Raw genomic sequence first — 27175 nt, forward strand, 5'->3', positions numbered from 1 at the left:
TTTTTCTCTTTTTACATTAAGAAAGTTAATGATTTCAATACAAACAAGTTCTTCATATGTTACGTCGTGAGCGTAACAGTGATAATAATATGATCTTGCCACCATAGTCACTAGGTCCACCTACACCCTTAAGTGTGAAATCACACTAAATTAAACTTTACCTTAAATGATTAAGTCAGATTAGGTATTTCTTAAATGAACTTAACTTTTTTTTATAAAAAAATGGAGACTTAAATCTAATTTATTTATTTGAAAAAAAAAACTTCTCATTTTGTCCTTTTTAAAATTTTTAGTCTAAGTTTAATTTAAACGTTACTTATATCAAAGCAATTAAATAATTAAAAGATCTAAATTTTAATTGAGTCAATATAATTTTAAATAGGACTAACTATATGGATTTAGGCTCCCAGACCATTCGTTTAACCAAGTAAGCAGATTACAACTAATCAAAATACTGATCTATTTAAACACAAATTTATGCCTATCAGATTTTTTTTCAGTATTTTGAAAAATAGTTCTTCAACATTTTAAAAAAAAATCAAATTGGTCACACACACACCAATAAATTTTTGGAAATTTTAAATTCTAAATTGTTTCATCAATTTTCTTTAAGAAAAAATTAATCCAATATTATTGCCTAACATGGATCACTTAAACTATTGCACTTCATTAATGTTCAGTTCAGACACTAGGAATATTTTTAAAAATATATTTTAAACACTTTTCGTTTATGTAAATTTCACTAATAAAATATACATAATTGAGTATTTTTACATAAAATAAAATAAAATAAAATAAATAAATAATACAAAAAAAAAATATTTATCTTCTGACATTTTTAAGGGATTGATGAATTTTATCCTTTTTTTACGAATCATTTTATCCTTCCTATAGTTCTTATACACTAAAGAAAACGTCTCTTTCTGATCACTTTCCGAAAGGGATTTTTCATGGAATGCAAATATGCAATAAAGAAGGCCTCCATACAGACAATGAGGGATTGCATTTTATCCTAATGTTTCAATTCAATCTCATCCCCATTGCCATAACAAACGTCATCGTTTCCTTTTTTCTTTTTATCTAAAGTTTTGCGTTTTGTGTTTTGTGTTTTTCCCCCTAAAGATTACCCTGTAAGACAGATGAGAAGTTCTCAAAAATCTACTCTAAACCCTTGTCAGCAAATTAAAGTTAGTAAAGGATTCACAATATATTATGTGCGTTTCGTCATGGAAGTTGTAAGAAAGGAGGAAACACCAAAGTAAGTTGGTAACACATAGACTTTGGATAAGGATTAGATGAGGAGCAATCTCTTTGGTCAACGGTGGATTGAGTAGCTTTATTAAACTTTTTTATACGAAAAGAAGTTAGGTTTGTGCTAGCTAAAAAGGTGTTTCATCCTTTTGTTTGATCTTTCCCATCAATCTTTCAAGGATAATAATTTTTTTTCAAATGAGTTGTCACATTATTAAAAGAAGTACTTAAATATGATGTATTTACAACGTCTTTAAAAATAAGAAAAATCTCTTTAAGAAAATTCTAAATAGTAGAAAGCTACACATATTGGATTTCAAAGACAACGCTTACGCTTGAGATCACGGTTATTCAAAACTTTCAACACGAATTTAGACCTTTCAGTTTTTCATATTGAAAAACTTTTGCGTCCAATACGTACTCGTTCTAGAAATTCTTACTTTTGACGTTATCACTATTAATATGTTGTCGTCAATTTGGATTTAAACTGATGTAAATTTTCTAACTTTGAGTGAAAGTCAAACAATATTAAAAGCAACCTTATAGTTGAATATCTATGTCAAAACAACAAAAATGAAATTAGTAAGAGATGATATTGACAGTAAATCATAGAAAACTAATATTATTTACACAATAATTTTTATTTTGAAAAAACAATTTGAAGTTATTTAAATATAATAATATAAAAATATTTTTTTTCTAAAAAATTTACAATCAAAGAGAATAAAAACTACTTCTATTTAATGGATTAAGTTTCACGGCCCACGTTAACTTAAGTCCACACCTATTTATGAGTAAATTAATTTGGCCAGAATCGCCAGATTAATAAATTTACTAAAGAGTATATTTTGAAATCCCCTAAAAAAAAAAAACTTTAAATAAATTTTCAAACTATGGCTAACATTTAGAAAAGTCATATTTATATTAAAAGTAAACAAATCGGATTCAATTCTAGTATTTAAAAAATAAATATTGTTTTTGTAAAATAAGACTTTATTAATTAGAGTTCAAATCAAGAGATTTTCCTTCGGATTATCGTACTAAATTAATCTGGAGTTTTTGATTAAAAATAGTTTACTCTATCTATCTAGAAGCATTAAGCATACACAGCATCCGTGGCATAATTTAATTGTCTTGGTGTGACGGCTAGAGTCGGCTATGGCTATATTTTCTATTTGGCGCGCTTCACTTGACTGCTATCAACACTACAGTTACCAGACTACATTAATTTACTCTGCTTCCTCGACTCAATCATCAGTTATGGATTCATTCTACTTTTTCTTTTTTTAAAGTATACAGAAAAAATAAATAAGAGAATAATAATTTTATAAATTTCGTTATTAGATATTTCTTTTATTTTTAATTATAATATTATTTTTAGAAATTTGTATATTCATTTTTATAATCTTTTATAATTTTTAAATATATTAATTATTTTTTTTACATATTATTACTTAATTATTTTTTCCTCTGAGCATTAATGGAAAACAACTAAATTCATAAAGAGATTAAAATGAATAATTTTAAAATGATAGTAAAATAATTAACATATTTAATATGATTAAATTAATTAATTATTTTTTTAAGAAACGTAAATCAATTAAAATAATCTTATAATTAAATATAAAGAAAATAGACATAAAAAATAATATTAATATTGAACTCAAACGTTAAAATGATATTTATTAAAAATATAAGTAAAAAAATTAATATTACATTAAAAAGCCAAGTTGAATACTTAGAAACTATTATTTTTCTTCTCAAATACAATGAATATATGTTTTTTCCCTTTAGGATATGGATATGGACTCAATTACATGTTGCATGTCAAAAACAAATCTATTAAAAAATGTTTGTCATTTAATAATATATTTCAATATTTTGAATGATTAATTTTTGTTCTTAATCGAAAAATTATCCTGTTAAAGAAAAAAATTATTCTTAACTCTATAAAATACAAAACTAAGGCACTAATCTTTTTTAATCTATTTTTTCACTTAATTTGACGTATAACTGTTCACAGGACTGTTTATCAATTCCAAGCCAAAAATGCTTTACATGTGTCTTATCTGGAGATGAAGTATATACCTTTAACATGTCAACATTTTTTTTTTTGTATTTTCATAATTAGACAAAGAATATGTTTTACAAAATTTTATCTTTTTCAATAAATTTCTAAAAAATTCGAAAGTGAGTCATAATTGTATTCGTGGTATTTGTCTTATAGATTAATTATACTTATTTAATTTTTAATTTTTATTGCCGAAATATATATTGTTTATTGTTGAATTTAAATATCATGACATATTTGATTTGGTTTCATCTTTAATTTTAAATTTTACATGTTATAAATAAGGTTTAGTTATTAATTTGGTCGTTTTATTTTTTTTAAATGTTCAATTGGTTCTTTCTGATTTTTAAAATTTCAATCAAATGCAAACAAAATTGATGATGGAGAAATTAAGGTTGTGAGATAAAATTTTAGAGTGTTTAAGAATAATCCCTTTCTTCAAATCAGGTCTAAAATTTAAAAACATAAAATTATGATAGTGGCGATTTCAAATGGTCTCTTTTCTAACAATATATATAGTATATTTTTGTGTGTTAAAGTATACTTTTTTTATTATTTAAAACAATAACAATTATAAACTGCCGTTACGTGTGAATAAAAACCATAATCTTCAAAACTAACTTGGTCCAATGAGATACGATTTTTGTGGTCATTGTATTACTAGTTCAACTAGAGTTTCGATTTTAAGAATATTAACATTTTTACATGCACCTATTTTTTGTATCTTTTTTAAATAATAACATATGTATAAATAAGTTTTCAACATTTGTAAAGAGTTTGTGTCCGGATTTTGGTCTGACATAACGGGTTGCAGTCTGACCAATTTAATTGATAAATTATTCTGACTTATTTTGACTCTTTTTGTAGCAATGAGAAACACAACATGCATTCTTTTAGCTATGAATAATTATCATATCTCATTTTTTTCATAATAGTAGTACTTTAAGTTGTTCATTATACTTGTACATTTGATTTGATATCTATACGCTTTTTATATATATATATAAAAAAATTCTTCCATTTCCTTACAAAAATCATATATTAAAACATATCTAGGATTTAACTAAGGAATACTCTCAAGCTTTCACAAACAATAGGTGTTTTTTTATTTATTTTCTTTTAAGATCATCCCAGTATAAAAATCACATTCAATCCCAAATAATTTAATTTGAGTGAATCTATTTAAATACACAAATAGTGTACACTTTTGGTTTATTATTCAGTTTTAAAGCATCAATTCACAATAATTACCTTAGAAGTTATATCTAAAGTAACTTTTAATCAATTAACATAAAATATTTTATTTATTTATTAAACTCAAACTCAAAATCCTGAGAACTAATATTATTCATTGCTTAAACCAAGGAAGGCTGGTTATATAATAGTACCCTTAAATCATTAATCTTAAAACTATAAGGAAAAATACTAAATGAAAATTAAAATTCAATTTATTATAATTAAAAATTAATATTATACTTCTTCAGGTAATTATAAATATTTAATTAATAAAATATACTTTTATTACTACTACTATTATTATTATTATTATTATTATTATTATTATTATTATTATTATTATTATTATTATTTGTTGTCGTAGTCGTCTACAAAACCTACTAAGAAATAGAATTGATTGTCAACATATTTTTTTGGTTACAATTGTCAATATAAACTATTCAAAAGTTTTTTTTAACAGATTATTCAAAATTTTATTCCTTTTTATGTTAAGCATAATTAAAATTAATGGTAACTGGCTCCACGACAAATTCAAATTATGTGTTAAGGGTCTATGATTAATGATTGAACATCCTTTAACTCTTCCAAACCTAACTCTTTTCATTTGGTCCAGGAGTCACAGAAAATATATGGCTCTTGTTCTTTTATGCATTCAAAGCTTTAAGAAACACATATTTTTAAAGAATAATTATACATTTTTTTAATCCATAATTTTTCTCAGTTTTTAAAAGAGGGTTGATAATTAATTAAGAAAACAATGATATAGCGTTAAAATATACTTTTTCATAGTTGTAATAACAAGTATTTTAATTTATGCATCACACATGTTTGTAAATTTATAAAACAATGTGTAAATTATAATTTAAAAAATATTTAAGATTTTTTTAAAAAAATATAAATTAAAATTAAAGTATAATTTTCAGTTTTTAATTTTTAAAAACAGGAAAAATAGTAAAATTATTAACACTACTATAATTTTAATAATAATTTGTAAACATCTCATTTTACTTAATATGATTAAATAAATTCAAGTATCAAATAAAATAATTAAGAAAACTAAAAAATTCATTTGATTAGATAACTAGTTGAAAAATAATACTAAATTATTCTGATATAAAAACTCGCAAGACATATGTTACAAAATAACTAAAATAAATATATAATATAAAAAATATTCTTTAAATAAATAATTGTGATGTATGAAACAACTTTATCGAATATAATAATTCTATTCAATACATTGTATATGTGTCTTTAAATACTACTTTCGATATTTGCATGATTTCTTCCATCTTCAAGTTGTCTAATTTGCATCTAAAATTTTTGTATCTCGGTAGAAAATAAATAAATAAATGTTAATACTAAAGGATAAATAGTATTTTTATTATTTTTTCTTACCTACTAAATTTTTTTTAATTCAAATATTTTTACTTCTCTTCAACCAAATCACTTTTATTTTTAACCTATTTTTCGCTTCTCTCTCTTATTCACTTCTATTCCACCTCTTTCCTTCATTACAACCAAACAGTGGGTTTAATTTATGAACAAGATATCTTTTAAAACTAATAGTAAAACTTTAATTAATAATTAATTATATTGAGTTAACAAAGGAAAAATATTACTAAGAAGCCTTTTTATATTAAAATATATTAGAATGCGATTAATTTAATGTCTATGAAAAAGTTAAATTAATATATTTTTAAATTACAATAAACCATAATATATACTAACAATTATTAATATAAAAAGTGAGTGTCGTATATGATATTTGCTTGTGTACAACTGTTCACTTATTTTTAGAAGTAATACTTTTTAATAAATTATACTTTATATGTATATAAAAAATCAGAATTATACTTTATTAAAATGATTTTTGTAATAAAAAATAAGTAGATAGATATAGATATACATTAATAAATTCCATATATATATATATATATATATATTATTACTCATGGTATTCTGTTCGTCTGTTGCAAATCATAGTTTATAACTGTAACAAAAACAAAAAATATAAAAAGTGTGTTGGGTAAGAGAATACCATGCCAACCAAAAAGGACGAGAATACATGCTAAATTGATTGAGTGATTGCTAGATGGGAATGATGGTAGGTGAATTCAATTAGGCTGCATGAACCACAAATAATATACTATCACATCATTATCCATCGTCTTACAGTTAGTAATAGTTTAGTTTCTACTTTGTATGCTCGTCTTCTACAGAACAAGACAAAATTCATTGTATACATGTTTTTTAAAATAAACTGTATGACTCGAAAACACAAAATACATCATGTGATCACATGCTAACAATCCTCCACCGTACCCGCTTGATTAGCAGAAATATATAATTGTAATCACATAACATACTCTCTGACCCCCAAATGAAAAACAAAAGTGATGTCTTCTCATCTTGAAATGAAATGGTAAAAGATCATGTTGTTTACTACATAAAAACGCTTACCACACATGATTATATTTAAGTTTAAATATGTTTGAGATTTTTTATATATATCTGATTTGTATTTTCATGTCACATTTTAAATTTTATTATGACTAATAATATTTATATATTCACTTTTTCTCTATCAATTCTATCTCATTTGTAGTTTATTTTCTTTCCTTTCTTATAAGATTACTTATCATGGTAACTTTTTTTCTTATTACTAATCTTATTTCTCTTTTCTTACCATTCAAATCCACTCTATAATGGAATGGAGGGTTTATATTTTCCCTTTTATATTTTATACTATCTCTCATCTAGGGAAGCCCTTAATGTGAATTTTTAATATGGCAATAAGGCAAAAATCTTCTTTCAAAAAACTCAACTGATAAAAATTCATCCTATCACAAAAATATTACATATGAAATGACGTGGTACACCAACTCATCAAGGATCATTAAGAAGTAAGAACAACAAAGGGGACACGTGTCAAAGATCTAGAACTGAATCTGGTAGTTGCTACACAGGAAATGGCCCTCACCAAATATAATAATATGGAAGCATAAATATAGTTAATTGTGGTTTAAGCTTTTAGGTATTGCCGTTGGCTTAGAGAGAGAAAAAAAGCATCAAGTGTTGTGTTGGGAACTCCTCTATAATACATGACCCATAAGGGGGTCTGTTTGTAAAGTCCCAAGCATTTGTCATCACTCAAAGAGTGGACAAGTCCCGTCAAAATTGCTGCACCTTGGTCTGCACCTTCCTTGCTCCGTCCCCTTATTCTCTCTAATTCTTCACCCTCTTAATTAAACCTTCTCCCTCGTTCCCCTTGTGACCACAACACACAACAACACAACACATATATAGTTCTTTCTTTTGTAACAAACCCTCATATTATAAGCTGATCCAGGATTAGCTATTTGGAATCACCAAATATATAGGATCATTCCAACATGGGTTTTTCCTCAAAAGAAGAGAAGTCCAAAAGAATATTGAGGGGCTTGAAGACTCTGTTCTTCTTGATCACTATGGTTATATCGCTTCTTCTTTTCTCAGCCCCGGTTCTCCTTGTTATTGCCGATGCACTTGTTCCTTCTGCTTTGCTCTCCACGCTATCTCCTTCTTCTTTCTCCTTGGAAACTCTCGCTTCCCATTTCCACAACTACGATTTTAGATACTCTCTCATTGATATTCCCCTTGTGTCAATAATACGATCCTTCATCATCTTCTGTAAGTACATATACTCTTATTTGCACTAGTAAATTGAAATTACTAGCGGAACATGTAATTTTTTGAATAAGTTGTCATTAAAATTTAGTGATTCTAGAGTTAGTGAAGGAAATCAATTTTCCGTCACCAAATTTGGTCACTAATTCATTCTTTTTCTAGTAGTTAGTGCTTGCACACACAACGACAAGGTGTGATTTTGTAGTGATTTTCGAGGACCCTTTTGAAGGTTGTTTAATGGGTTGTAAACTTTTTTTTTTTTTTTGTGTAGGTGTTTATAGTTTGTGTGATGGACCAAGGCTTTCCCGTGGACCTTATTTGGGGATCACGACCATGTGCTCTGTTTTGTCTCTGATGTTTGTGTCGTTCAAAGCCGTTTACATCTTCAGTGTTTCGGGTATTGATCGAAGTGGGTATGTTCGTGCCACCGAAATAGCTCTGTTCGTGTGCTCTTGTGCGTTGGCCGTGGGACATGTTGTGGTGGCCTACAGAACAAGTTGCAGGGAAAGAAGAAAGCTTTTGGTCTACAAAATTGACATTGAAGCTGTAAGTGTCTCCCCCTCATACACTCCACTTGGTTTCTTCCCACCAAAGCCAAATTAAATTTTAAAATTAAAATAATTGCGTGTGTAAGTGGAACAATATTAATTTGCAAAAAAAAAATAGCTTAATTTTAAAAATTAATATTTTTTTAACTGTATAATGACTAACAAAGTTAGAATCTAAAATTGATATTGTATATTCAAATTTCAAGTCTAATAGGTTTGAGATTTGATTTTCGATTTGAATATAAAATCATAATTTGAAGTATTATTATATCTCAAAATAGATTAATCTGATGCGAAATGATTAGTTTAATGTCAAATTAAAAACATTAAATACCTTCCTTAAAAAAACACATTTCGAGTCTAGTAAGTAGTGGGTTGAAATTAGTATTATCTTTTAAGTGAAAAATGAAGTTAAACTAGTTTCCACTTTAATGTTTTGGTAACGGGGGGTGGACACGGAGGGAAGAAATGGGAATTTTTGTGAGGTAGTGAGGCCTCACCTAAGTACCGTTGTTGATGATCAAGGAAACTTCGTTCGTGGCCTTATTTATTGGGTTTATATATGGGAGGGTTGATTTTCCCTGCCTCTCTGGAAGGTCAATTGTTTGGTGACAATTCCTCTTGAAGGCAAAATTCAAATTGGTCCTTGCATTTTATTTATTTTTTCAGCTTTGGCAACATAGTTTGTTGACTTTTCAAAACAGCCAAATTGTGCTGGTTGGAAATTGGGCAGGGAATGCGGTCATATGGGGATGTTGGACTTCTCATCAAATCTTCAATTTATAGTAGTTATAAAAACCTTTTATATTTCTTATTTTTAATCCAAATAAGACTTGGTCTCACGTATAAATCCTTTTTTGAAATCTCGTTCTTCCTTGTGTCTAAAGAATCTTTATAAGATAAAATGGGAAATAGCCGACCTTAATTGATGAATAAAGTCAATAATATATAATTTACAAATATCTAGGTATGTATTTGATCATGTGGGGTATGCAGAGATACGTTAACTTATTTTGATTTAAAATTCTATCAATTTTTTTTTTTGATTTAAAATAGTACTAATTTTGTAGCCTAAGATCACGGCCTTCAACATTGCCATGATGCCATCCCAATAGGCACCTTGCAAGTTGAAGGTATTGCCCACTAACAGGAACAGTTATTGATGGGTTTCTCTCACCTAGTCATACGAAATGAACAAGTTATTCCCACGTGCTTCACACACCATAATAGTAGTACCATATTTTGATATTTACATATGTTTATCTGAACAAACAGATAAAAAGTGATCAAAACATTAACCATGTTCTACTTTTGATGTATTCGCAGATTTCAGCTTGCAAAAATGGGTATCCCAGGTATCCGAAGATTCCTCAAGAAGAAAGAATCAAATGAACTCACATGTGCCTCTACAAGATTAAAGGATATATCAATATCAACTATACGTATATATGATTTTCAACTAACACAAACAGCTTCTGCTATTCATCATATTATGTTCTTGCGTGCGTCAAAGGATGCTACGGTAATTATCTTTTCATGACGAAAGACTAACTATCTTTTTTGTTGTTGTAAAATTAAATAGTGATTTGTGTAACCAAAACCTAATTGCTACTCTTTTTTCTCTTATTTCAGGTTTATCCAAAGGATGCCAGTAACCTTTGACGCCTAATTTTCTAACCTCGGATACTGTCATAGAAGTTTACACTCTACCGCTACCAGGATACATAAAGTTGTTGAATGGTGTTTAGGTATAATTAATAGTGATTAATATATGTACAATAGTGCTTCCATCTTTGGCGATTTATGTATAACTATTTTAATTTGTTTTGTTATTCTTGTTTTCCCTTTGCAATTGTTTCGTGTATATCTTCTTGTATATATAAAAATGAATGGTTTGTTATATGTAGTACCGGATTCTTATTAAGATGTAAAGTTGATTAATTATTGTTGCACTAACTTGGTGTTTTAGGCTTTTAGCAATCAAGGGATATCTGGATTTTTAAAAAAAAAAATTGACGTTTTCCTGCACGCATACCACATTTTAAAATAAATAGAGAAAAAAACATGGGTAGTTCAAATAATAATCATATATATGATGGTCGTAAAATAAATATTAAAGGCTTAACAAAAAAATATAGTTTTTATTTTAATACAAAAATACAAAATGTCTATTTTTACCATGCAGGGTGGCTTGGCCATAAAAAAAATACATAAATTTTTACAGATTCTCCAATTTTATTTTATTTTTTAAAATAGAACATTACTTTTACTCATAGGTCATAATAACTCCTTAGTCCTTAAAGTCCGAACTTTTATTATTCTTTAATTTTCAACTTCTCACTATTTTTCTTGTATTTCATCTTGTTAAGAAATAAAATAAATCATAATTTTTTTATTCAATGGAATCGAAATCAATATCATATTTATTCAACCAACCGAATTAGATAAAAAACAAATCACAAATTTGTTTACATTGTGAATGACATTAATAATTTTTTAATATGATGAAGTTAATTATTGATGAATTTGCATCCAACAAACGTTGTCGAGCTTAACTTGGTCGATGATTATAGTGAATTATTCTCTTTTTTTTCTACTTTTAGTTTTACATTATATATAAAAGTATTAATCATTCTAATTTTCAGCTATTGATTAAGTTGAATATAGTATTAATCTTGGAAAATTACTTTTTATCTTTGTATTTGGCTTAGCCCTAGCTCGCAAAAAAGATTAACTATCTTTGCTCCAGCTAAGTTAATATATACAACTTTTCTTTTAAGAAAAATCTTATATATGTAAATTAAGAGAGAACATTTTTTTTCCTTCGCACATTATTATGAAGATAAAAAGACTAAATTAATTTTCTCCATAATTTAGCCTTCTCTCGTCAAAACTAATAATTGTTTCGACCTCATCATGATGCCCCATTGTTACAAATCTTTGCCCACTATTATTCATTGGTCTAGTCAGGCTTTGGGGCTAAGTTGCTTGTGTTAAGGCTAGACTTGGACGTCAAATTGGTTGACTAGTGTATGGAGGATTTGATTTAAAGACAACCCCAATATTACGGGTAGCCCTAGATTCATGGGATCGGGGACACATTTTACTTGACACCCATGAATAAATTTGACAACTTCAACAATTCTGCATGTGTTTAGTTTTTAATAGTAGGACCAGTTCAATACATCATTAAACAAATGATAAAGAAGTTTAGAGAACAAGCTTCGGTGAATAAGTTAATATTAATGTATTCCTCTTTTATTTATCTCTAATTTGAAGGGGTACCAATTTTACTCTTTGGTGTCATCTTAAAAATTTATGGTAAATGTTCTAACAGTTTTTTTTATACAAAAGAAAAGTCATAAGTAACTTTATATAAAAAGCTATATGACCCCCCTTCTAATTTTTAAGGGAATATCAAATTGGCTTTTCAGCTCACCTAGTAAATATTTAATTTTTAATAAATGTATGCCTTGAGTTTTAATTATATCTCTCAGCTTAAACTTTACAGCATTGTTGTTTTAAAAAAAGAGGAATCAAATTCCTATCAAAGATTCTCTTTCCCACATTGGAATACTTTTCGTGTATACTAATACAAAAGAGGGAATGTTAATAATATTTGATTAATAATATTATATTAGATAAGTGAGAGGAATATTGTCATACCTTAAAATTATAATTCTCTAATATTTTATTTCCATGTACATAATTTTAAAATTGAACTCAAAATTACATGTTTCAGAGATTAGAATATCTTTAGGTAGAATCACAGCATATTAAATTTTAACATAAACTTCTATTATAAAATAATTGCATACGAGTCTTCTTATGCTATTGCCCTGGTTAAGAATCAGTGTAATTAAGCACTTCAAGCTTTCAGGGACTCATTCGAGCTATTCAAGATCTTCTTCAATGGGACTAGTGCCCATCATAAATCACACACTCTTAGAGAAGACAATTTTTCTGTCGATTTCTTTAGCCAAACTGGGAACTGAACATGACTCTGATTGGGCTTCTTGGGCTTCTCCCCCTCTTGATTTTTTGCCCTTGTTGTTGGCTAACGCCAATGGCGTCCATTTTTTGCGTTCTTAGTTCTTTATGTTTTCGGTTTTCCCCCTTGTACCCCAAAAAAAAAAATATTTGGGACGAGATAGATTAAAACACCAGACTTCATAAATAAATATGTCAATATTTATTTTTAAGAAATCCTTATAGTCTACATGAAGTCTAGGCTAACATTTTTTTAAAGAAATAAACTATGTCAATACATTTTAAAATCTAATACGACAATCTATTTAAATAAATACTGATAATATTTTTTTCTAGTACTATTATTATATTAATTTTTATAACATATTTGTTTATCTATTTAAATATCAAGTATGTAAATTTACACAAAGAATCAAGCCTATAAACTTATTTATTGTCAAATTTATACCCCCAGGAATGAAAAAAAAATATGAGTACAATCTTCTAGATCAATGAAATTAGGCTTTATAAGAGTACAATAGCAACCTGCAAAAGGAGCTGGGCTGTTCTTTGGGCCCGTCCAATCCAAAATCCACAAAGAGGGGTTTGAACTGCTAAAGGAGCTGGGCTGTTCTTTGGAAGAAAGAAGAGTGCTGCTAGGTGCACCCAGCATTATTGCTGTTGCACCTAGCACTAACCACAAAAAGACAAAAATACCCCTTACGGATCAAGTTGATCTGTAAGTTAATTTTTAAGACTTACGGATCAACTTGATCCGTAAATCTTTTACAGATCAACTTGATCCGTAAGTCTTAAAAATTAACTTACGGATCAATATCAATGTGATCCGTAAGGAAAGAAAATAACAAAGACAATTTTACCATTTTTAAAGAATGCTGGGTGCACTTAACAACATTCAAGAAAGAATCACACAAACGATGAGAATCACGTTGGAGCCGAGCCCAAGCCGCTCCCAAACTCCCAAAGAAGAACTCCAGTGGGTCCCACTTCCCAAACACCCTCTCTTCACCGCTCACGGCGGTGCCACCACCGCCGCCGATTCCCGGAACCTCCTTGCCTGGGACGGAGCCTCGCGCCTCTACTTATGGGACTCAAACAACCGCTGCCTCCACCGCCTCTCTCTCCGTCTCGGCGACCCCGATCCCTCTTCCGTCCTCGCCGCTTCTCCCTCTAAGGTCCTTCTCTCTCTCTCTCTCTGCTTTTAGGTTTTGGTGGAAATGGAATCCAAATTTAATTGGCGGTGAATTTGAAACAGGTGTTGCAAGCGGACGCGGTGCTTGATTTCGATGTCCGCAAAATCTCAATCAACAGGAACAGAACAGCGATACTCCTTTTCGGTTCCGAGACACTCTCTGTTATGTACCTCTACGGACGCACCTCTAAGAAGGACGTGAACTTGATTTGCAGGTACAATTCCAAGTGGAACTCGCTAATGTGCTTCTTCTCTGCTACTACTTCACCTTAACCATTTCTTCAATATTTATTATTTGTTTATTAAAAATTTAAAATAAATAGTGTTCAAGTTATCTTTATCGGATCTTCTAGTTTAATTTCGAGGTGCATTGCATAGGAAGCTGGAGATGGTTACGGACACCTATGTGCTGCTAGATACTTCAAGAGAAGAAGAGAGAGAGAAATGAAGAGTGTCAATTTGGTGTATACATACACTATACATTTCAATACTATAAATTATAATTAGTGTAATTATTTTGATTGCTGGAGTTATGAGCTTTACCATCATAGAGTTTTTTTTAACCCCCTTTTTTTTTATATCTTGTTGTAGGACTATTACTGTTGGTTCTCAGATGTATTCCACCGGTGGCAATGATATTCGTGTGCTACAAGCATTATGGCACCCTTACAGTGATACTCATTTGGGAATCCTTTCTTCTGACTCCGTTTTCCGGTAAGCTTTTTTTTTTTATAATTTTTTTTAATTTATGTATATATTGGTGCTGGATATTGTCTAGTATGGTGGCTATGGTGTGAATGATGGTTGTTCATTGGGCCATCTTGGTTTATGCTAGACTGGAAAGATATTCTTGCTGGAATGGCTTCAGAAGCAATGCTGAAATTTAAAACTTGAGAGATTACACTTTTACAAGGGAGTAAATATCAGTTTAATATTGTAATAGGTGACAAAATTTTCATAGCAAATTGCCTACCCTATTATTTGAAGTCTTTTTAATGTTATCTACATTACTGTGAGTGGATAACAAGCCTAGCTAATAGCCGAATATGTGCTCCCTTTATTTATCTCCATGAAGAAAATGAAAATTCCATCCAACCATTAGTTTTTATGTTTGACTGCTATTTTTTTTATCCTTATATATAATAGTTAAATTTTATAATAACATTTTTTTTTTATTTCATTTTCTTGGATTTTGATTGAACTATTTTCACATGCATAAAATGTTCTGTAACCATATAATAGTTGTTTGGACCTCACCATTTCATACATTTGCCTTTTGTTTTATTTTGTCTAATATCTGTTCTTTCTTGGTTGGATAAGACATTATTTAACATTTTAACTGTGAGTTATGTTGTCATGTTGCCCTCTAATTGCAAACTCATCTTTGTAGACTTTTCAACTTTGCCGTGGATCCTTTGCAACCTGAGCAAGAATATTATTTACAGCCTGTTGAGCCTGGTAGATCTAGAAATGCCTCATCATTGTGTCCAGTTGATTTTTCTTTTGGGGGAGACCACTTATGGGACCTGTTCAGTGTAAGTTTTGCTGTTTTTTTTGTTTAACTGTTTTTGGATATTCTTATTTGTCCATTTTTCAATCTCTACTGACATTACTTATTAGTTTTAAACATTTTATTTATTGTGCTATTCAACAGGTTTTTATTTTGTTTATGGGGCTTTCTATGTACTTTGCCCAGTTGTTCCATTTGGAGGGTATTTTAATGCTCTCATTTTTTTGTCTCCCTTTACTGCTGAAATATCACCAATATGTCCTCAATTATATTTGATGAAGATTTCTTTACTACATTGATGTCTTGGCCATTTGTAATGATCGTTGGTTTCATGCCAGATGCAGTTATTTTCTTTAAAGTGTTTGTATCCTACTCATAGATATTTCTAAATTCGTGACTGTTTTCTCTGCTTATCCACAGTCTCTTCAAATGTGAGTCTTTGGTAGAAATATTCAATGATGCTCACACATTTGGAATAATATCAATCAACTCTGTTGCGGCAAGTAATTCAAAGTTGGCCATCTCCTGGTTAGAAGCAGCTTTTCCCGAGTTACAGAACCAAGAAACTGAAGGAGACGGCCTGTCTTTGCTAAAGCTCATGCTTATGCTTTATTTGATGCACCTCTTGTCTTGCAGGTATACATATATTTTAAACTGGACTTTTGTCAGCTGTATTATCAATAGATGGAAAAGTGTCTTTAACAGATTGTTCCATCAGTTGCAGTGTTGCATATTATGACTCTACTTTATGTTTTTTATTTTCTAGGGACCTCTGCGAAGAGTAGGTCAGGGTGGGAATGAAGATTCAGTTGGTCGTAGTGCAGAATGTGAAGGTCGTGCAGTTAGTTTTCTCTACAATTTAGTCAGCAAAGACTCTATTTTGGTGACTGCCTGGAGTGGGGGGAAATTACAGATTGATGCTCTAGCCGATGAGATCCAACCTGTCTGGAGTGTTGGTAGTCCACCTCGTCTTCGTGTTGATTCCCATGACCAAATTCTTGGCCTTGCTATGATTTGTGAGTCAATTGCCAGCAGCAGTTTGTGGAAGCTTGATCATAATGCCTGGTTGGGTAATTCACCCCCTTTGCTGAGACTGGCTATTGTTGATTTGGCTCTGCCACAAAGAGCAGAAAGTGGTTATATTATTTCATTGTTCATTGATACACTTATGCCAGAAAGAATATATTCCCTTCATGACGGAAGGATTGACTCAATAGTTTTACATTTTCTTCCATTTACAAGTCAGACAAATGGCAAGGATGATACAATGAAAACACCATCTGTGCACCCTGTTCTAAATACTTGCCAGAGTGGATTCACCTCAGAACTGTCACTTTGTGGCTTTGTGTCATTATCAGATTCATTTGGATATTCATGGATTGTAGCTATTACTCTTTCTCTAGAGTGTGTTGTGCTTGAGATGAAAAGCTGGAACCTCTTGCTTCCAGTAAGCATTGATATGGAGAAGAAAACCATTTCATCAGAGGGGGAACCAAAAGAGAGAGATATGCCAACAATAATTAGCAAGGAACTACTTAGAGGGACCAGGGAGGTACTTGTTCCTCAGGCCTCTCCAAGTTTACAATCTGTTGCAGCTGATTCAATTGAAGGTCGATCAACATTGCATCAGTATTTCAAGCTGTTTCATGAAACCTATGTGGAGTATGCACATAAGGTAGGACTATCATAATGTCACAGCCTTTTATTGTTGGTTGATCTTTGAGTCCTTATTCTGACCTTGTATATTTATCATATTTGCTACCTGTTATTTTCTCTTTCAATTGTATTCTCTAACAAGTTTTGACCTAAACCGAAGTAATAATCTTAGGCCAAGAGTTATTAATATTTCTACAGAAGGCTGATTGTAGCTTAATTGTTTAAATAATTGACTATAAATTCTTTCAAATGAAGGTAAAAAGTTTATTGATGATCACTTATACAATTTATTTGCACAGGAAGATCTCGGTAGAATATGTTAGAAATTGTATATTATTACGTGAATTGAGGTAGTTCATTATAATTTAATTCATTAGTTCTATATTCTATGTGGCATGTACTCTAAAGGGATTATACAAATAATTTGAATACAGCTATGCTTTTTGATAATAACTGTTGGCTCTCTTCCATTACATTTTCTGTCATAATAGGTGTACCTGGAGCTCAAGCATCACGCACCTCAGTTGAAGAAAATCATTAATGACCAACATTCTCGATTAGGTGATGCACAAAAGAAACTTTTGAAAATTGAGGAGCAAGAGGCTATATTACCGAAAAGGATAGATCGTGCAATTCAAACTCAATTCTTTGGAAGAGCGCTTGCAACATTTAAGGAACTTACCTTATGCTCACAAAAAACCACTGTCCAGAGCAGAGCGGCAGTTTAAATCTGAGCTTGGTAATGGATGTTCGATCCCGTACTTTTGCTTTTTAATGAAATTTTGAGTACCTTTTTTTCTCAAAGTTTCACATTTAGGCCCTAATTGGATAAACTTCTCCATAAACGCATATAGAAGAAAATAAGAAGATCAAATGAATTGAGTTCTTCCCATAATTTAAAATCAACTTATGTACCTTAGTTTCTGAGAAAGTTAGATGAGAGTTATGTAAGTCAACTGCACAGGTTGATTTTAGCTTATAAGAGAAGCTCAATTCATTTTACTTTCTTATTTTCTTCTCTTGCAAGTGCTTATGGAGAAGTTTATATATAAACAAGACTTTAATGGTTTGCAATAATAGTATGCTTTTCACATGATCTCTACCTGAATCTAGTTATGTTCAGTCTCTAGCTCTCTCTTTTCCTGTACCTGATACACCATTCCCCATTCTGCTTCATCTATTGCCATTTCTATCTACTGAGAATTTCTTTCAAAAGCACTTAATCACACCTTTTTTTCCAGACCATTTTAAGGAAGTTGAGTTGGATGCTTTGCATTCTTCTGTTGATGCGCTAAGTGCAAGGCTGAGAAGGCACTTGCAAGCTTCAAAAGCTAATCACCAACAACAGAAAACACCAGGGAAGAAAAGTTGTGCAGGAGATGATCAGATGTCCATGCTCAAATCATCGCTTGAAAAACTTTCACTTGTAAATACTGAAAATTCAAAGAAAGTTAAACTTGTGGAGTCTACATTGAGAAACAAAGAAAGAAGCAGCAGAGAATCAAGCCTGCCTATTCTCTAAAAGCATCCTATGCTATATTTTATTTCTGTAGCAGGACTGGTGTGGTTTGAACTATGATCCTACTTTTTGCACTCCCACTAGTTTAGTCACTTCAATTGTCTCGCCAAAATTAGGGAATTTCATACAAAGAAGTCGGGAGTACAGTTAACATATTTACATTATAAAAAATTTCCTGTAAAGGTCAACAGGAAGAAGGTTGCAAACTTAGTTGTACACTAATACCTCCTAACTCCCTTTTCATATATGTCAGTTTCAGAGAAGAAATGCTAAGAAAGAATAAACCTTGGTATTTTCATTCTGTTTAGAATGGAACATGCACCAGAGATAGGGTTTTCAATTGCCTTGTCGGAAGCTACAATTGCCCGAAACCATGTACTTGATAAGTTTAGTGTATGAGCTGCAAACGGGTCCATAACATACCGAGGTGAACAATCTCTTTCAACTTAAGAGTGTGAAAAAATGAGAAAAGAAAACTTTAAATATCTTGCACAATCAAAGTAAGAGTTATCGTATTGCTTATCAAAACCATTATCTTTAGCTGTAACTGCTGATTGATCTGTCTGTTCTAACTGAAACTTTCTACTGTGTTTGGGAAATAGTAAGACGTGATTAACCACGTACAATGAGAAGCAGCTGGAATAATTTTCCACCTATTTTACTGGTTAGACGTGAAAAGAGTGTAGAATTATGTTCCAAAATTTGATCCAAGCACGCATCAACTAATAGCATGTATGAAAATTAAGATAATAATGTTTTTTTAATATAAAAAAGTCGTTTCAGTTTAAAAAATATTTCTTCGAAATAAGATGAATTAAACTCACGTGAAGAGTAAAACGCACTGGCAATTAAAACTACAATAGATAGCATTTAGGGTTTATTATTTGGATTTAGTCATGGATTAAAGTGATTTATTTTTATAAAATATAGAGGGAATTGTAGGTTAATTTATAAGTTTATAATAATGATAAAAAAAATACACAACGTTTGTTCAATTTCAATTGTTTTGCTTTGTTTTGATTCCTAAAGGAACACATAATTGGAAACATCGTGCTTGCTGCTTATATTCGCTTGGTCTTCAAAGACGTGCAGGTCCAATACCATTCCATTGCGTTGCAATACATAATTCAAAGCAGGCCAATCGACGAAATTTGTTTTTCAATTATTTGTTTTGTGCTATACACAAGAAGGCTTTTTTATAGGGTATAGTACGAGAAGGCTCTTATAATGATGTTTTATTATTGTACGTGAAAGAAATTGAAAAAATGAAAGGTATTCGTAATCTTTATAGAATGTGTTTTCATGTTTTTCTAGTTCTCTTCCACGCATTGGATGAGTGGTCTTCACATTTTTTAAATTCGATGCCTTCGGTGTCCAAAAACCAATTCAGGTTATAACTAAACCAAGTTGAATCGAATGATCTGTGTCTTTATTTTATCCAACAAGTAACTTATAATTGGATGCCTTCAGTGTTAAAATTATTGCCAACTTTTCTGGCTGTTGAGCATTGCAGAGGCAATTGATGATTGATATATGAACTGGGAGATATGAATTTTATCATTTATTTACATATGATGAACATTAACTTATTAAACTGATCTACACTCATCTTCCTTTTGGCCCTTCTCTATCTGTTGGGCTCTTAATTTTCATATTGCTATACATGGTCTGCACTCCTCTCTAGTCTCTACGCTGCACAATAATTGGATACCTCTTCTGCGTCCTAGTAGTTGGGAAAAACACCAACTTATCTTCCTCAGCAGGAACCCAACTGCCATGAATTGAAAGCACAACGCCAGTGACAGATTAAACACTAACACATGCACCTTAACATGCATAACTGTACAAAATGTTTGTACCTGAAGCGGGTAACAATGCGGTGAAGGAAGACGGAAAGTACAACTCTGGCTAGCTTATAGCCAGGGCACAACCGTGGCCCTCCTCCAAATGGTGTATAAACATTACCAGGGTTTGTTGCTTCTGATGAGTTACTCTGATCAATTTTGACCACAAGTAAGTAATTGAAGAATAAAAATTAATGTGTGACTGAACTTAGATTAGTAATAAAGACTGAATTGAAGTACCTGCCATCTCCAGGGATTGAAGGACCGGGCATCTTTGTAATGTTCAGGATTCAGATGTACAGCACGAAATGATGCAAAGACTTTCCATCCCTTAGGAATAGTGTAACCTATTACAAGTGAAGTGAAGCATTCATACTTTGTTGAAATTGAAATGTGCATTGTCTAACTATATTTTACAACTTTTTTGGTGGTTACCTTTTATGTCAATGTCTGTCCTTGCTCTCCTAAAAATCCCACCAATTATGTTTGCCACTCTCAAGGTCTCATTCACAACCTGTATTGCACAAATGATTAAAAAACAAGTAAAGGATAAGATTACAAAGTAACAAACACCGACAAATTAATAGTAATTGTTACTTTATATCCTTACTGTTATTTTAACTAAACATTGAGGATTGAGTTACATGTGATTACTTACACATTGAGTAAACGCCATTGACTTGTAATCGGTCCATTCCAGTGGTGTCCCTGGGTCACTTCTTGCTCTGATTTGGTCATGCTCTTCCTGCCAAATAACACAATCAAAGTCTCAAATAATACTCCAGTTTGATCATGAGTGCCATTGACACTAAATAGTCTTATTTACTAACATCCAATGACAAACTGAACTATTATGTTCACAACCAATCTCCATGCCATAATTGAGTGTTCTTAACTCTTTCTTGTAAGTTAAAAATCTTGGTTATATGTCACTTAAAGATAGGTCGAGATCATGAACACATGGTGGACCGATACTATGAAATAATTTCTCCTAATTAAACATGCTGATACCAGATTCAAGCTACATTTTTTTATTACAAATAGCAGAAGGATTCAAAATTATTCTCACCGGGCATGCTACTAATACTGCTAGCACGTGGGGGTTGAGGCTAGTATGACATGGTCACGTTTTACTTAATTACGATAGTGTGATCATAAACAGTCATTGAAATCAAAGCCACACGACTTCCCATGCATGGAGATAACTCCGCGGCAAAACAATTTCTGCACAACACAAAAAGTACTTTCTGCAGAGTGCAGATGATGCAGATGCAGAGCAGACGCACGGTGGCAAGGGTCTTGTCGTCTTTCAACACCACATACGGACGATCAGGTCAAAAGACCAATACCAAACGTGAGCTTTGAATGTAATAATTTTACCTCTTGGTTCCACCCATGTCTCCTATGACTTTTTCCTTGTCTTCTTTTCTACTACGTTTTCACACCATCATTTTTTTTTCTCTGTTAAATGCAATCCTGGCTGTAGAAATAATGTTACTACTAAAACTTTATTTTTCTAATAAAACTAATCAAAGTCTTTCATTTATTTGAAAGCACTTGCGATGGGATTTTGTTGGCATGTCAAGTATTGTGTGATATCCATGGTGTCATAAAATGACAAAAAAAACTTGGACACGGCCGGTGGGCAAGAATAGTTGATTGGTGAAAGAATTATTCATGAAATAGTGAGCTTCACGTCTTTTCTTTTCTATTTTAATTTAAATATTTTTCTTTATTTTTTTTCTCTTTCACACAGTCAAACTCATCCTTTAGAGACAGGCTTTAACTACAAGATTTGAATTGAACAGTATTCAACGTGCACAAAACAACAAACCAGACATCAAATACTTTCCTGTGTGACTGTGTCCCAGGGAAAACAAGAAAAGGAATACCGCATTAATACTTCATAGTCATACTTTTTCCAAATTTAGACTATTAGAGTTAACCAATTTTTCATAAACAACTTAACAAAATTTGGTTACCTTAATGATTGTCCTAAATAAAGTCAACAGTCATAATAAATAAAAAATTTTCTGTTAAAAATCATGATAAAATTTTATATTTTTAATTAAAAAAAACTTTTCAAAATTTTTTTATATGTTTTGAAATAGTAGTTTTAATTTATAATTTTATAATGAAAAGTCAATCCCCGTTGGGGTGGAGACAGTGAGTAGAGAGGATCAGATAACGAAAATGAGGTTTCAAAGGAAGCACACCACACGGTGGCCGGAGTGGTGGTGGTCATGGACATAGACAGGGTGCATGATGGGTTCCTTGCAGCCACATCAAAATACGGTCCAGTAAGCCCCAATTAAATCATTTCTTCCAAATTTCACAATTATAATAATAAAGACAAAATATTCTTAGAAATTAAGAAAAGTAAATAAGATGCACGGTGTAGTGCTAGATAGGTTTTTGTGAGGTAGGCCACTAATTTTGTGAATCGAGATCTACGTAAACAAACTTTAATAAGTCACATACATAAAGATAGTAAACGAATATTCTCATGATCAGATAAATAAACAAACCCTTAATTGTTGATTTAATTTTTAAACTTATTCTTTTTTATATCCGTATATTTTTTAGTCTTTAAAGTTTATTAAGTGGAATTTTTAGTCTCAGACATTTACAATTTAATTCCCAAATTAATTTTTTTAATTTTATAAATTAAAAAAGTTTAATGATAAGACATCTTGAAAATTAAATTATATATTTCAGAAATTAAAAAATTCACTTATTAGTTATAAAAACTAGAAGAGATCAATATAAAAATTATACGAATAAGTAATTAGACCATAAATAAATAAATAAGGTCTAGTGCTAGCTTAGGCTTATTAGGTACCTTGAGCTGTGCCAAGGCCAGGGGAGTCTCAGTGAGGAACTTGATCGCAAGAGTCATTATGGTAGAGGTGGTCTCATAACCGGCGACGAGCAAAGCCAACAAAAAATCCACTATTTCCTCGTCGGAAAAGTGGTCGCCGGAGGCCAACAGTGCCCCAAGCATGTCATTCTTTTTCTCTTTGTCTTCATCATACTCTTTTCTCCTCTGCCTTACTACCAACGTTAGTGCCTCTGCCACCTTTGTTCTTGCCTGCAAATTAAGTCAATTCGTATCCACTATTATATATTTTATATGTAGAAATCAAAGACAATACCAAGAGGAGTATAATATTCATATATATATTATGTTCAACCAACTAAATTAAATTCTTTTAATATATTCACTAATTATATGTTATGCTATCACATATTAGTTAATATAATTAGTATTAGAAATAAATGAGGAAAAAGAATATTAGCCCATAATAATAAAAAGGAGAGGGAAATTTAGGTACATGCACCTTGATGGCTCTGCGGTATGTGGTGGAGAAGAGAGGAAAAGGGAGAGTGAAGAATCCTTCAATCACAAGAACATACTCTTTTCTTAGATTCTCAGTCCATTCATCTGGGTCAAAGCTCATCAACTGCTTCACCGTTAGCTCAAATGTTATCTGCAAGTAACCCAAAACAAGCAAAAGTTGTTTTGTCAAAAACAATTATCCATAATCATCTTCATCATCATTACAAAAACGTTTTTAGCAATTTGGGGAATAAAAAGAAAAAAAACACGAGTTGTTGAAAAGGAATTAATAGAAAAGCAATCTCTCTTTCCACATGACTTATATTATATCATATATGCAAATATATTCATACATGTGCTGATGTGCATGCTCACCCTACATGATGATGACCAAATGTTTTATATGCAGAGTGTGATTATTATCCCTTGCAGCCCAAAAACCTTTTCATTTAAGTTAACGTGATGTAAAGGCTCATGTGCAAGGAAATTGGACACATTGTACCGAACCATGGAATCTGAGTCACCATCCCCATTTCCATCACGTACATCGCAATCACATGCTATAACACCCATATTACTTAAATTAATTAACAACTTTCTCCAATCAACCAATTGATTGAATAAAATATAACAAAAATACACTCAAACAGGGACAGAGAGAGAGAGAGAAAGCTTTAAAACTTTCCAGTGCTGGTTAGACACACAAAAGTTGCTAACTAGCTTTCAACTAAACAAGTAAACAAACAAAACTAGATCCAGATAATAAAATTGAAGTGCAGAAAGCCGGTACTGGTCCATCACTTCTCTCTCACTCACAACCCCCATATGATATGATGATGGTGAGTGAACTAGCATGACTCGACCGATCCAGCACTGAGTTGACTCAGTAACTCATACATGTAACATGGTATTGCTCGATGATGATAGTTTGGGAAAGTTAAAACACTCTTAACACTTACTCTAATCAGAATTAAAATTTCACACGACTGTAATTTTTACTGTAAAGTCAAGGTTTTTAAAAAATGGTAAGCCTGGATAATTTTGGTCGTTTTTTAAATGTCTGAGACTGTTAATTATGATCACATCACTCACATTTATCTGTGGTATTAAATTTAAAAGTTTACCTATTTTTATAGGTAAGAATCAACCAACAAAAATATAAGTAGTTTACCATAATTGATAACACTTGAAATATTTATTCTTCTTTACTTGTGGAAGTTTATTCGAACCTTTTTTGCCTGGTCCATAAGAAAGACGCGGTTGGACCAGGCGTCCAAGTTGAGGCAGACGAGGCGGTCGATGTGGTGAAGAAGATGATCCTTGATGATGGAGGAATTGGCCAAGCTCATCGTCAGAGAGTGCATTCTCTTGTGGAGACCACCTTTCATCAACAGAAGAGAGTGTTTTCCCAGCAGGTTCGATATCGAACCGGGGTAGCTGCAATCCAACAGCTTCCCTTCGTTCTGCAGAATGAACCGGTTCACCTCCGGATCCGCCGAGAACACCGTCGCCTCTCCGAACACGTGCGTCGTGAAGATCGACCCGTACCGCTCCACGCGCTCGTCGATGAACGGCTCCGGATTGTCGCTCTTGTACGCCGATATCAGTTGCAGCGTCTCGCCGATCAACGGCAAGCCGTAGCTCCCCGGCGGGAGGCGGAGCTGCCGGCGGCGGAGGAAGAGGAGGAGGAGGAGGAGGACGGTGAAGAAGATGGCGGCGAACGAGAGGAGGAGTGTTGGCAAAGCTGGCAAAGAAGCCATTGCTGTAACAGGGAAGAGAAGAGAAGAAGTTAAATAAAGGCGCTAAAGTGTGAATATGTGAGTAAATAAAAAGCAGTGAAGAGAGAGAGAAAGCGAAAGGGCATTAATGGAAGAGTGAAGGAGCGCACGAGGGGGTAGGGGGGTTCCTGTGCTGTGTGTGCCCAATGATCAGACTCTAGAACCAGAAGAAAACCATGTCTGTGTGGGAAAAAGAAACAAACAAACAAAATTATCTCATCATATTTTTTTTCTTTTTAATTTCTATATTCATTTTATAGGAGTATAATTTTCATATAGAAGTTATTTATTTTTTTTAATTCATTTATTGAGAAAAATAAAACTACATTACTGAGTATTGACTACAGGTCGGCTCGGTAGGTGAAAAGAAATAAAAATAAATAAATAAAGAATAAAATTTTGAATTAAAATATATAAAATATAAAAATATGAATCTTGTATTATTTATTTTACAGTTTATTTCTCTCTTTTTTTCTTACAAACAAATTCATCCTACATATTTTTTTTCACATTTCTTTATCTATGAAATTAATGTGGAATCTAAATTGCTTTATTTTTCTCTTTTGTATCGAAGGATAAGACTTTGGGTGAGAAAGGAAAGTATGGAAAACTTCCTCTTTTCTTATCTTTGTCTCCTATCTTCTTTTTTCTTTTTGCACTTTTTCATTCAAAAGGAATAAACCATTAAACACTGGATGAGCTGAAAGAGGACCGTGTATTGAATACCTGTACCAATTTGTTAAGTTGAATATCCATATTGCCTATGTACTTACTTGTTTTGTTCCTTTGGTGGGCATAGAAATAGTTTCAGTCAACTATTTTTTATTCTGGAACAATAAATATAAAGTATCACATTTAACAATGGATTGTGAGTAAATATGATTCTAAAGCATGGCTTTAGCACATGTTTAGTTTAAAATATTACATGTAACAAGTCATGTTTAGACTTTAAATTTTTTAAATAAGTCAAACTTATTTAGGCAAAGTCTTGTTAGGCCAACTATTCGGTTGTATTTTTTCTTTTATATGTATATTTCATTATTTTGTAAGAAAGATAAAGGATGACTTATTTTCTGATTGTGTATATGGAATATACATCTTAGAGTCTTACGTTACTTCAACGTGTTTAATAATTGAATAGATGAAAGGAAATTGCTAAAGTTGATAATATATATGTATCGTATTTAGTTAATTAGAGAAGATGGGACGTTGTACTCTACTCAGAAGCAACAAATAATTTAACCCATAACTTCATGTGATTCATGTCATATGGGAGTCAAAATTAATGGGCAATTTGTAGCAGACTATGATGCATGTAGCCCATGGATTATAAGTTAAAATTAACTTACGTATAAATTAAAAAATATTTGTTAGAGAATGTAATTAATATGAAAAGGATTTTAACTTATTTCATTCGTTAATTTTTCTCTTATAAAAAAATTAATCTAAACATAGTCTTAATAAACTTAGCTAGTATCTATCCCCTTCCCACAGTTAATTCGATGGGTTGCTATGATCATAAGTTATTCTTATTTTTTTAAAAAGCCAAAAATAAACTTTAAGTTTATTGC

General features: G+C 31.3%; 2 protein-coding genes and 1 pseudogene across 3 annotated transcripts; 2 read left to right on the forward strand and 1 right to left on the reverse strand.

Annotated features, from left to right (window-relative positions):
• Positions 1 to 7590: 7590 nt before the first annotated feature.
• On the forward strand, positions 7591 to 10684 carry LOC114394716. The gene is made up of 4 exons (XM_028356384.1): positions 7591 to 8230; positions 8499 to 8773; positions 10102 to 10297; positions 10408 to 10684. Exons 1-3 carry the CDS (start codon positions 7954 to 7956, stop codon positions 10165 to 10167), a joined length of 618 nt encoding a protein of 205 aa, XP_028212185.1. The 5' UTR covers positions 7591 to 7953; the 3' UTR covers positions 10168 to 10297; positions 10408 to 10684.
• Positions 10685 to 13676: 2992 nt separating this feature from the next.
• Positions 13677 to 19127, forward strand: LOC114395180 (annotated as a pseudogene).
• Positions 19128 to 20149: 1022 nt separating this feature from the next.
• LOC114395558 (cytochrome P450 90A1-like) lies at positions 20150 to 25805 on the reverse strand. Of its 2 annotated transcripts, XM_028357366.1 has the most exons (9): positions 25715 to 25805; positions 25056 to 25588; positions 23828 to 23977; positions 23329 to 23577; positions 21145 to 21231; positions 20922 to 21000; positions 20727 to 20833; positions 20502 to 20635; positions 20150 to 20413 (listed from the first exon to the last, which is right to left on the reverse strand). In XM_028357366.1, exons 2-9 carry the CDS (start codon positions 25584 to 25586, stop codon positions 20323 to 20325), a joined length of 1428 nt encoding a protein of 475 aa, XP_028213167.1. In that variant the 5' UTR covers positions 25587 to 25588; positions 25715 to 25805; the 3' UTR covers positions 20150 to 20322. The 2 variants fall into 2 exon arrangements, with proteins under 2 accessions (XP_028213167.1, XP_028213168.1); XM_028357367.1 differs by lacking the exon at positions 25715 to 25805 and having other exon boundaries at positions 25056 to 25676.
• Positions 25806 to 27175: the final 1370 nt, after the last annotated feature.

Source organism: Glycine soja, chromosome 18 (genome assembly GCF_004193775.1).
Source record: "Glycine soja cultivar W05 chromosome 18, ASM419377v2, whole genome shotgun sequence".
Lineage (NCBI taxonomy): Eukaryota > Viridiplantae > Streptophyta > Magnoliopsida > Fabales > Fabaceae > Glycine > Glycine soja.

Coding starts and splice junctions, on each gene's coding strand:
- LOC114394716 (XM_028356384.1), top strand. CDS start 7,954: ATGGGTTTTTCCTCAAAAGAAGAGAAGTCCAAAAGAATATTGAGGGGC. Junction 8,231..8,498: donor ACGATCCTTCATCATCTTCT/GTAAGTACATAT, acceptor TTTTTTGTGTAG/GTGTTTATAGTTTGTGTGAT. Junction 8,774..10,101: donor ACAAAATTGACATTGAAGCT/GTAAGTGTCTCC, acceptor ATGTATTCGCAG/ATTTCAGCTTGCAAAAATGG.
- LOC114395558 (XM_028357366.1), bottom strand. CDS start 25,586: ATGGCTTCTTTGCCAGCTTTGCCAACACTCCTCCTCTCGTTCGCCGCC. Junction 23,978..25,055: donor TTATGGACCAGGCAAAAAAG/GTTCGAATAAAC, acceptor GGTTACTTGCAG/ATAACATTTGAGCTAACGGT. Junction 20,834..20,921: donor GACAGACATTGACATAAAAG/GTAACCACCAAA, acceptor CACTTGTAATAG/GTTACACTATTCCTAAGGGA.